The sequence below is a fragment of the Xiphias gladius genome, chromosome 17 (assembly GCF_016859285.1).
Source record: "Xiphias gladius isolate SHS-SW01 ecotype Sanya breed wild chromosome 17, ASM1685928v1, whole genome shotgun sequence".
In the NCBI taxonomy this organism is placed as follows: domain Eukaryota; kingdom Metazoa; phylum Chordata; class Actinopteri; order Istiophoriformes; family Xiphiidae; genus Xiphias; species Xiphias gladius.
The window spans coordinates 18,634,840-18,645,987 of NC_053416.1; the positions used below are offsets into that span (position 1 = coordinate 18,634,840).

General features: G+C 42.1%; 2 protein-coding genes across 2 annotated transcripts; one reads left to right on the top strand and one right to left on the bottom strand.

Moving 5' to 3' along the window:
• The first annotated feature begins 775 nt into the window (after positions 1-775).
• Positions 776-6,475, top strand: ppm1nb (protein phosphatase, Mg2+/Mn2+ dependent, 1Nb (putative)). The gene is made up of 6 exons (XM_040150803.1): positions 776-1,311; positions 1,643-2,214; positions 4,759-4,876; positions 5,603-5,717; positions 5,897-5,960; positions 6,089-6,475. The coding sequence occupies exons 1-6, from the start codon at positions 906-908 to the stop codon at positions 6,104-6,106; spliced, it is 1,293 nt and encodes a 430-aa protein (XP_040006737.1). The 5' UTR covers positions 776-905; the 3' UTR covers positions 6,107-6,475.
• A 1,948-nt stretch (positions 6,476-8,423) lies between these two features.
• Positions 8,424-9,879, bottom strand: LOC120802942 (potassium channel subfamily K member 13). Its single transcript, XM_040151131.1, has 3 exons — positions 9,582-9,879; positions 8,849-9,433; positions 8,424-8,716 (listed from the first exon to the last, which is right to left on the bottom strand). Exons 1-3 carry the CDS (start codon positions 9,877-9,879, stop codon positions 8,424-8,426), a joined length of 1,176 nt encoding a protein of 391 aa, XP_040007065.1.
• Between the last annotated feature and the right edge of the window lie 1,269 nt (positions 9,880-11,148).

An 11,148-nucleotide genomic window follows, 5' to 3' on the forward strand; every position in this document is an offset into this window, starting at 1 on the left:
ATCCAAGCTATAACAAACTTTGCTTTACTGCTACATTAAGAACCAGTAAACAAATAATCTCTTAAAAACTTATCCAGTTGTTCAGTGCAAAGCCTCCGTGTAATTCAAAATTAGAGTAAAAATACAGCTCTGATATCAGGTTTGTATGGTCTCTCAGCGTTGTTGGATGATCAGTCATGAATCCCTGCAGTGGTACAGTACATGCACTGTCACCATGTTTAATGTGTAAAAGTGAAATATCAGTTCTGAGGGATCTATGTGCATAATGAAAATAAGCCTTCTTTCTCCATGTCTCTTCTTCTAGCCGTCAGTCACACACTTTGTGCTAAATGGCCGACAGTCCTGTAATCCACAACAGTGGAAACCCATAATCCCAACGGATCAAAGGTTGAGATTACCAAAGATGTGGGAGGGGTAGAGCTGCAGATAGGATGACGGTGAGAGAGGTTGAGCTCAAAAACGACAGTGGGGATGCTAGCCAGGCAGGGATTGGTGCACACAAATAGCCAGCCAATCACAGCAGAGGCAGGGAAAATAACAAGGCAAGGAGAGAGCTGGAAGAGCTATGAAAAAGCGAGGGAGAAGGTAAAATCACGGCAGCACAGAGGAGAGACCAAACAAGAAGGCAAGAAAGGATGAGTGGAGGAGAGGGCGCCGATCAGTGAAGTCTCCAGAGAGGGAAAGGAGAGAGGAAAGGAAGGAGATGAACAGGGAGAGGGGGGTGAGCTGCCAGCACAGAGAACATCCATCAGCTCAGGCAGCCATGCTGTGAGCCCTGGAGCAGCAGGGCTACGCAGACACTGCACAGGCCCAGCATCAGGCGTAGCTCAGCCCTCTGTCCCAGCCACAAACACCAGCGCAGGGACAAAAGAAGATTCTCCACACATCAGCTGTGCACAAGAGCCATGAGGACAGCAAGAAAGGGCAGCGTGGAGATGCCTGCGTTTGTGCGGCAGCTGGTGAAAGAGACGGAGAAGAGGGTCAGCTCTTTCTTCAAGGGGAGCCGTGGAGGAGCAGCAGAGGGAGAGCAGCCAGGGGAGGGGGAGAAGGAGGAGGTCATCCCCAGCCCCTACCTGGATCGGCCAGTGCTGGACAAGCTGACAGAGGAGGGCTGTGCCCGCTGGGGCCTCACCTACGCCCTGGGAAGCATGCAGGGCTGGAGGGCCAACATGGAGGACTTCCATAACTGTGTTCCGCAGCTGGGTGGACAGCTGGCCGACTGGAGCTTCTTCGCTGTGTTCGATGGTCATGCAGGCAGCACGGTGGCACAGCACTGCTCCCAGCACCTTCTGGGTCACATCCTAGCCACAGGTGAAATATATGGACTTAAAAATGCATTAATGAAATAAATATAGAAGATTTAATCACATATGATGGACTATTGCTATCTTTTATAAGGGCAAAAATAATTGATTTATTGCAATGATGCTCAGCTGTTTAAGATATTCTGATGAGAAAAGTTCTTTTCTAACAGTGAAAGAGAGACAGACTGGCCCTGTTATCAGACATAAATATCATGAATGATCATTTCTCATTATATTCTGCAAATATCTATTTCATTCTATGAAGTGATGTGTTTTTATGGGATCCTTGTGTCAGCAAACACTAAATATTCCAAGATTGCGCCTCTTTGTGCACACAGGTGGAATAAGACCAGAGGATGATCCTGAAAAGGTGAAAGGTGCCATCATTGAGGGATTCCTGCAAACAGACAAGCACTTGCACTCTGCCGCACGTCGAGAAGGCTGGGAGAGAGGGGGCACCACCGTGGTGGCCACTCTTATCTCGCCGTATTACATTTACTTCGCCAACTGTGGTGACTCAAGGGCCATGCTATGCCGGTCTGGCCAGGTTTGCTTCTCCACTGAGGACCACAAACCTTACAGCCCTCTTGAGAAAGAGCGAATTGAGAGCGCAGGCGGCTCCGTGTCCCTCCAACGGATCAACGGCTCTCTGGCAGTCTCCCGGGCTCTAGGGGACTTCAGCTACAAGGGAGCAGAGAACCGGACGCCCAGCCAGCAGATGGTGTCACCAGAGCCAGAGATTTGTGTGGTGGAGCGCTCACCAGCAGATGAGTTCCTGGTGATTGCCTGCGACGGGGTGTGGGACACAATCAGCAACGAGGAGCTGTGCGCCTTCATCCACAACCGGCTGCGTGTCTGCACTGATCTGAGGGATGTCTGCAATCAAGTCATTGACCTCTGTCTCTATAAGGTCCGAACCTGCTTCTTCAAACCAGTACCCATATTATCTTAGTCCCTTTGAAATAGAAAGTAACCTTATGCATTTCTACATGATGTTCAGCAGTTTAAATGGCAAATCCTTTTAACTGATTATAAACACAAAACAAAATTTGAGTTTAAAAATGAGTTACATAATTTTTAATGGGCTGTGGATTTTATGTAATAGCATAATCCCTTAAACTGTGACTGTGATGAGTTTGCTTGGCTTCATAGGAAGATTAGTGGGGTCATCCCATTTTTTGAGAAAAGAGCTTAGCTTCTGAAAGATAACTCAGTGACAGTTTCTCTTTGATTCATACTACACACACCTAATCAATCACAATCAATCCTATATGTGAATTACACTCAGGCTTTCAAAAAACTCACTGCAGTTTCACCTCCTTTTCTCATTTCTAACTTTTCTATGCAACAGCTTTGATTGGCCAGGTGGTAGAATTGTGTGGGATGGGCATGATTTACAAAAAAAATGTTTGATACAACAATCATAGTATCTCTCTGTGTAAACCAATTCTTAATAACTGGGCTACCTATTTAAAGGATAAGACATATTTTGTGGTCGGGATTGAACTGAGTGTGGAGTTCAAATGGGAAATGTGCTGGATCCCCTCATTATTTTGTGTTTATATGCATTTAAATCTGGAGACTTGTTGGTCTGATGAATTATTTGCATATGCAAATGACTTGTTCATAAGGATAAAAGTTTTAAAGCTTATTTGGTGAAGATTTTCGTTATATCAACAAATGGATTCATGGTTTAAGGTTGCCATTACATGTGGGTGGTTGCTGGCACCGGGACGAAATGGAGAAAATCCACCGGTTTGAACGCTTATGTTAGGGAAATCTGTCCAAAGCAAAGTTTCAGTCGTTGCCTTGGGACAGCTATGAGCAGTGGTATATTAAGGCTATTAAGAATTAAGTAGCCAAGATGGGCTATAGATTTGAGCAAAATGGCACTGAACATGGTATTTCATAGTGGCACTTGTCAGGCCTAGTCACTCCTAAAAGCTGGATTATTATTATTATTGTTTTTTTGGCTAGTTGGAGGGAGCAGAAACACGCTGTGAACACGACTTTGAACTACTATCACCTTAAAGTTGCAGTGGCAAATGTCTTAGCAAACAGGTGTTTGTTTACTCGTCCAGCAGATACAGAGCAACATTAGCATTAATTTTAAATCGTGTTTTTGACCACCTGGCAAATGTAAGTCCAATATTCAGTCTCCTTTTAGCTCAGTTTTGCTCTCTGACAACTCTTGAGAAAAATATCTGGCTCTTTGCTAGATGTTCCACTATCACCCACTTAGTGTATGAAAGGTAGGATACATTGGTTTTAGTGCTTTTTCACTAAAAACTGCTGTGGATGAAAACAGCATTATGATGGTGGTGAGCGTGAACCAAACCAGTAAAGTTGTGGGCTATAAATTAAGATTTAAGCTCCACAGAAAATAGGGGAACAGGGGATACTGGTGATAATGTTTTGTGGGTTCATCACTATGAGTGACTCCTTTCAAATACATAATTAGTCATGTGATTCATTGTTAATATAAAAATATTGATATAGGCACTTTAAACACATTCATGTCCATATAGAGGTGAAGATCTACAAGTGAACATCTTTGGCTCCAATAGCATACATTTAGACTGAAAAAGCAGCACTGACTTGTGGTAAAGCTTTGGTTCAGTCTCATTTTCGCTGTGGCTGCTGTTGGAACAATAGTCTGACAGTGCACCTTAAAATAGACTGCAGAGGTGTCGGAACAGGTTACATGGGATTTTTCTAGGTTCCTATGAGGACTCTTTTCAGCCACTCTCTGAGAGTGTCAAACGGTTGAAGGTTGTTGTTCAAGAACGTAGGATTGCATTCATTAAGAATCATTTCAGACCAGTGAGGGAGAATAATTATTCCGCTACAGCCAGCTCCACTCATATTATGACTACTAGATTTAAGGGTGTTTAGTGAAGGATATTTTTCACCATAGAGTAACTAATCTGTAGAATAAGGGAAGTAGCTTGTCAATAAGGCTTGAGCTTTTCAGCAGAAAAGCCTTCATATGTTTTGCTGTGCCCATAATTAAATTGATGCATATCTTATACCTTAGTAAGTAAAATCCTTCATTCAACTCATCCCCTATTTGAAACCAGGTTCCCCAGAACCTCAAGGCAATTAATAAAATTAATTGGGCTAATTGTCAATGTTGTATTCTTTGTAGTCAAAGAATCATATCAGGATATACACAGGCCACATGTGCACTCTTTTTGGCCATCATGTAACTCTGTTATGTAACAGGGTTTCAGCTTGGATTTGAACAATGACCTCAAAATGTCACAGCTTCTACCACACTCCATTTACATTTTCCTGCTCCACTGCATCTGTGTGACACTGGTGTACAAAACCATGAGGTTAAAATGGTGTATTTCTAAAACAGTTCACCCAGGATGAAATAATGTTTCATGTGTTGACAATCATAAGGTTAGCCATCATTACTCACCTCTGCTGACACTGCTTCACTCCACAGGGCAGCTTGGACAACATCAGCATCATCCTGCTGTGCTTTACCGGAGCCCCCCAGCTCACAGCAGAGGCATTACACCAGGAGGCTGAGCTGGAGGAACTGCTGGGGTCCAAAGTAGCAGGTGTGTTGGGTATAAATTATATTAGGCATTAGGCATAATTTTCACCTTGTTTTTTTCATGCTTAAATGCTAAATTAAATTCTGATTTTTTCTGTTTTCTTGAGGTTTATGGTTTGCATTTGAGAAGAAATTCTTCAACACCTGTTTTTCACCAGTTCTCCATTTTTCTTGCTGTCAATAAATCCCATGTGATGAACACACATATCATAGTTTATTTTGAGTCAATCCAACATACTCCATCTTGGTGTCGAAAATATTGTAATCACTAGTGCACCAAATGTGTGTTAATCCACAGCCGAAAATAGTCCCCATAAAATGCACAATTTACTCTTGTTTGAGTCACGTCTGCTAAAATCTAGTGCTCAACTTTTCCGGGAAATTATTTAGCATTTTTGAAAAATAAAAAAAAAGGAATTAATGTGTTCCCTTTTATTTATTTATTTATTTTTTTTACAAATGTACATTTAGTAGGAAGAAATGAGCTTGTGGCGGAGTGCCACAGAGAAGGTAGGGGGAAGGGAAGTTAGAAATTATTGAGAGGTAGACCAACACATTGTTGGTTTTGGTCTTTTTGTGGCTGACAAGTTGTTCACAATAGGAAAAATACAGAATAATGTCAGCATTACTGTATGCAATTTCCATGTAAACTTTAAGAAAATGCCAGAAACCCTCTTAATTTATTTGTATGCTCATTTCTATGTTTCTTTCTTCTTTTAATATCTGACAGAAATTTTTGATGAGCTGTGTGTCAGAGGGGAGGAACCTGACCTGCTGTCTGTCCTCACAGTCCTAGCATCCACTGTCATCCCTGGATTACCACCAGGTGGAGGCATACAGAGCAAGTAAGAGACACAAAATCTGTGTTTATGTGTGTGTGTGTGTGTGTGTGCGTGTGTGTGCGTGTGTGTGTGTGTGTGTGTGTGTGTGTGTGTGTGTGTGTGTGTGTGTGTGTGTGTGTGTGTGTGTGTGCATCTATACACTGTGCTGGGAAATTACACCATGTTACTTTTGTGTGTTACAGAAGGAACTGCATTATTTCTGCTTACTATCAACAAAGAGAGACACACAAGCCCACAGTACCAAATGTGAGTACAAACTATACGTCTGTCCAATTTTAACAATTAGAGGACATGTTATTTCCTTCACTATGAAAATGTTCATGTAAAAACTAAACTAAATTCACCATTATTTCCTGCATTATTTGTCTGTCCAGGGCCTGGGAGGCTCCTGAAAAGCACTACTGGATTTTGTCTCCAAGGATCCATGGAGGGACTGTAATTAATGTCTATATTAAAACTGTTTTCTTCATGTGTGCAATTTGACAAAAAGGGACATGATGAACAGACAGGGATGTTTGTTTACATCATGCTAACAAGTAGCATCTTGTCATAACAATGCAAAAATAGATCTAATAAAGCCTGATACGTTTATATTTGTACAAGAAGGACATTTTGTAAAACTTACTCAGAGACACTGACCCAGCAACAAACCTCTGCCTCATATTCAGTAAACAGAAAGCTGATAATTTCAAATGACGGCCTGTAAAACTGAATAAAAGCCAACTGTGAAATTGTCCATTTTCATTGGATAAAATAATAAGTGTTAGTACATGTAGGGGTGTAATTTATGATGTTTTAAGAATAGATGTAATAAGAGAATAATTTAAAGAATTTCAGTTTGCCTTTCATCTCCAAAAAAGAAAATTGTAAAACATTGTCAGTGCTAGCCATAAGCTAGCGTGCAGCTAACATATATCCATTTGTTACAACAGGAAATGCTAACAGCTTGACAGCTGATGGGAGTGCACCAATTTATCTTTTCCCCTCGTGGTTGGAAGTGACAGGCAAATAAACACTGATTAGGTATTTTTATTCTGCTAATTAAGTCTCAACGCACACACGCACTTGTCAAGAAAAAATACATTTCACAGATCTAAAATCTTTTTGAAGAGGTGTTTGCTTTTACATTTTTACATACATACGCTTAGCTGGAGTGTTGTTTGGAGAATTTGTTATTTTAAATTAGTTATTTGTTAGAATAAAAGTTACATTATTACTAAGGAGCTATACAGTTTGTTGCCGTAACTGCGGGCTTTGATCGTGAGCAAAAATGGAATGAAAGTATCCAAATCCCATAAGATCTACATTTATTGACCAATCAATTTATTTTACACAAATAAGATCTATATGGACACATTTTTTTGCAATTCTTTCTGTATATTAACCATATTTCTAAACACATTCTTCAATACAGTGTATGTGAAATGTATTTTTTCCATAAGTTTGTTGATATGTACTGTGATGCCTTATTCATCTTTTATATAGTTGATAAAACAAACAGCATAAGAATGGGTTGGTTTCAAGATGGGTCATTTGATCTGCATCCTACTGCATTATTATTTTATTTCAGTGAGTAATTCTGTGTGTAGACATTACATGTTAAGATTTATGATTGTTTTAAACCTAAATAAAGAATATTTGACTGACAACTTTGAGTATTTTTACTCACAATAACCCATTAAAGAAATATTTTTCTCATTGCTTTGAAATTATACAGTAAATACAATTCATCAGGCGTGACACTAGAGGAAAATGGATGATTTTGTTTCCTGTAAGAGCTCTATCTGCCAAATAGATGATAGAGGATGACACAGAATGGAATAAAATGGTTTGTCTTGCATAGTAAAGAATCTCCTCCAGCTAGCCAAGCAGTGCCTGAATCTTGCTCTCTGCTTTGTTAATGTGATCCTGCGACTATCTGTACTGCACTTATTGACATAAGGACGTCCTCTACAGGCCACATTTGATTAGATGTGCTCCATTGAAAACTCCCGATCTCAGTGCTCTTTCATGATTACTATGAATTTCAATGACATGAGCTGATGGAACAAGATGGCTTGTGAGCAATCAGCAAATTAAAATGTCTTTTTCTCAGTGCTCCTTTAGTGGGTTTGAGAAGCTCTGTTTAAACACTAATCACAATTCAAATGTTTTATATATGCAGCTATCTTTTACCTAAGAGGAGACTGTAGATATTGTGTTTATGTCTGTATGTTCACTAATACTAACTACTACCTCACGTACAACCATATTTGTTGAGGAGGACAGGGGACGTGTGCAGCACTGTTAAATCAGCAGTCCCCTTTAAGTGGTCCTTCACTGCTTCTTTCATCTGATTGCTTTTGTATGAGCCAATCACTTCAGGACATCAGACCCCTCTTCACGGTGATGTTGAAATCTATAAATGGTATTGGTCTTTTTGATATCTTTCCCCTCACAGAACAAAATGTGAACATTTATTTGCTGTCCAAAATCCATGCTGGAGGTCTGCTATCATCTGCATAGACTTCCACAGAAATTGCTCAGAGAGACTCTGAACAGAGGAAAATTATTGTATTCCTACAATTTAGTTTTGTCATAATGAGAGGACCAATTGTTGACTTTCTCGAAATCACTCAGTAAGGAAATAGGTTGGATCAAAGCTGTGATGTAGAAACCCTAAAGCAATGTACACAAGAATAAAATCTTAGCATGTCATACTATGTCATGCTACCTATCCACACTGGTTTCTTGTAGGCGGTTATTCATAATGGCCAAGGCCCCCACACCACCAGAGAATCCATTCTGATGGCCGTAGCTTTGCCGGGGGCCCTGATGAGCTGTTTCGCTCAGTTGCTTCTGCAGTAGTGCCAGAGACACCTTATTGGACACCGTGAACTCATTGACAGAGATCATCTCTCCTGACATACGACGCCCAACGTATACCCCATCAGCCACTGCACCTGCATCCGTCTCACTGTCACAAACCGTCTCCACCGAGCCGTCCCTGTAGCAATGTCTTCCTGCAGGACAGTGGGATGACATGGGCTGCACAGTGTTGCGTTTTAAGCGTTTTTGCCTGAGGTGTGCTGGCAGGCGTCTCTGGTTGTGATTTCTGTTTTGGAGGCAGGGGCAGCAGAGCCCCCAGCAGCTACGTGTGGAGCAAGAGGAGCGCTGATGCCGCCCCGAGCAGACCAGCTTACCCAGAATCCAGTTCAGAGTTTGCTTGATGACAATAGAGATGACATTGAAAAGTGAGTAGATACAACATACTCCCATTAAGATGAAAAGGCAGTTCCCGAGCCGGTAGGCTTCCTGAGATTCATACTGCTGTCTCTGACTGCTCACCAGGTCCCCAAAGCCGATGGTGCTGAAAGCAACGAAGCAGAAGTAGAGGGAGTCCACGTAGCTCCAGTTCTCCATGGAGCTGTACAGGGTGGAGGCACTGCACGCGATCACAATCGATGCTACTCCCAGGATCAGCATAACGTAATAGACTGATGGTTTCCAGTCCTCCAGGCTGTCCTCCTCGCCGGGTGTCTCCTCCTTGCTCGACATCACCCCAACCCCGCCACACCTCAGCCGACGCTCATGACACCAGCGCATGATGTAGGCTAACATCGTGATGATCCTCTCCAGGAAGAGGTTAAAGAAGAGGATGGTGGCGGCACAGCCAATGAGACCATAGAAGATTAAGAATATTTTTCCAGCTATGGTCGCTGGTGTGGTCATGCCAAAGCCTAGAGAAGACAAATACAAAATAAAAGGTTCAAGGGTCATGGTTCACAAACAGTACTTTTTTGGAGTAAGTATCTCATAAGCAATATGTAAGAACTTCTGAAGAAGCATCTGAAGTTGTATAAAACTTTGTAAAAGTGTGAGACTTACCAATAGTGGAGACCACAGTGCCCACAAAGTAGAAAGCTCCAGAAAAGTCCCAGCGAGGCCTCAACATGTCCACTCTGATCCCAGCTCCATTTGCCTCCTCATACTGCCGCAGCAGAGTGTGAAGGGCACCCAGGTTGACCCTATATCGCTGGGTGAAGTTGTCCAGCTGCTGTTTCCAGAGGCGGCGGGCACGCAGCTCAAAGGGATGCTCCAGGGCTGAGAAGATGGCCGCCCCACATAATAAGTAGAGCAGGATGAGCCCAGCCAGCAGGCAGAAACGGGCATTGTCTTCATTCATGGGCGCCCTTGGGCAGCAGCAGCAGCCACCAGCAGCTCTCCTCTGAGCCATGAGCACAGCAGCAGCAGAGATACACCGCTGCAACAACATGCACCGCTTCTGCCAGCGCTGCCAAGTCACACACTCACAGTTACATATATCAGCCACCACACAGGAGACATACACGGACTATATGAAACACTTTTGGTTTACACACAGTGATATATTTGGCTCTAATATTACATTAGGATTAAAAAAACATCTCTTGGAGGAGGTTACTGAGGGCTGCTTTGATTGTTTAGAAGAAAAATGTATGCATCTGAAGATAATAGCCTGTAACAAAACAAAAAAGACATATATTAGCAGTATGTTTACTAATTTGGAAATATTTTATTAATTTATTTTGCATTCTTTTTCATTTTTATTTCCCCTCATTAATAAAAAATGATTTCAATCACAAAAATTTGACTGAAAACATGCCAAGCTTTGGTTAAATCAGTATATAGTAAAGACATTCATCATAAGGAAACATTTATTTCATGAAAACATTTAGTACCTGGTGTCATTGACAGCAGCGTCCGTTGTCTGATCGCCGTTTCTGGTCTGCTGTGCTCGTTTCATGGATCTGGTGAACAATGACCAGCAATAGGAAGCCTCTTGAGTTTTTTTGTGCAAACTGAGAGGCTGTCTGATGTTTCATCTGTCAAATACTGACATCATCATTTCTTTGCCCACACCCTCCGTCTTCCAGCACACCCTGATTGGTGCAGTCATCTCATCATTTTAAAAGCGCTGTCCGTTTATTCAAGCCTTCATCACACCAAAAAAATTAACTTCTCCTGCAAGAGCTACAAGTGACAAAAGGTTTGCTTTAAATAATTGGTCCCTAAATCACTCAGTGACATCGTCCAAGCCTGGGCTGAGGTATTTCAAGTCCAGATTGATCCAGATCTTGCCGCTCTCTTTTTACCACCACTTGGATACCCTTGAGCAAGACACTGAACATGAAACTGCCCCAGTCGGGGTTTCTGAATAGCCAACATATCAGGCTATAGTTGTACTGTGCAGCTTCCAGTCGCTCTGAGAGGGCTTTTTGTTGTTGCTGCAGACTGTGTGGGAGGATTTGTTGGGCATGACTTTCAGTTCCTCTCTCTGTTCATCCCTTTAATCTTGTCTGATGCTGCAGGCAAGGGCAGGGGTTCCTTCTGCCTGCCATCTGATGGCTGAATGACAGGAGAGGACAGGTGTGGAAGACAGAGAGCACATCTGACTTCATCTCACCAGTCAACC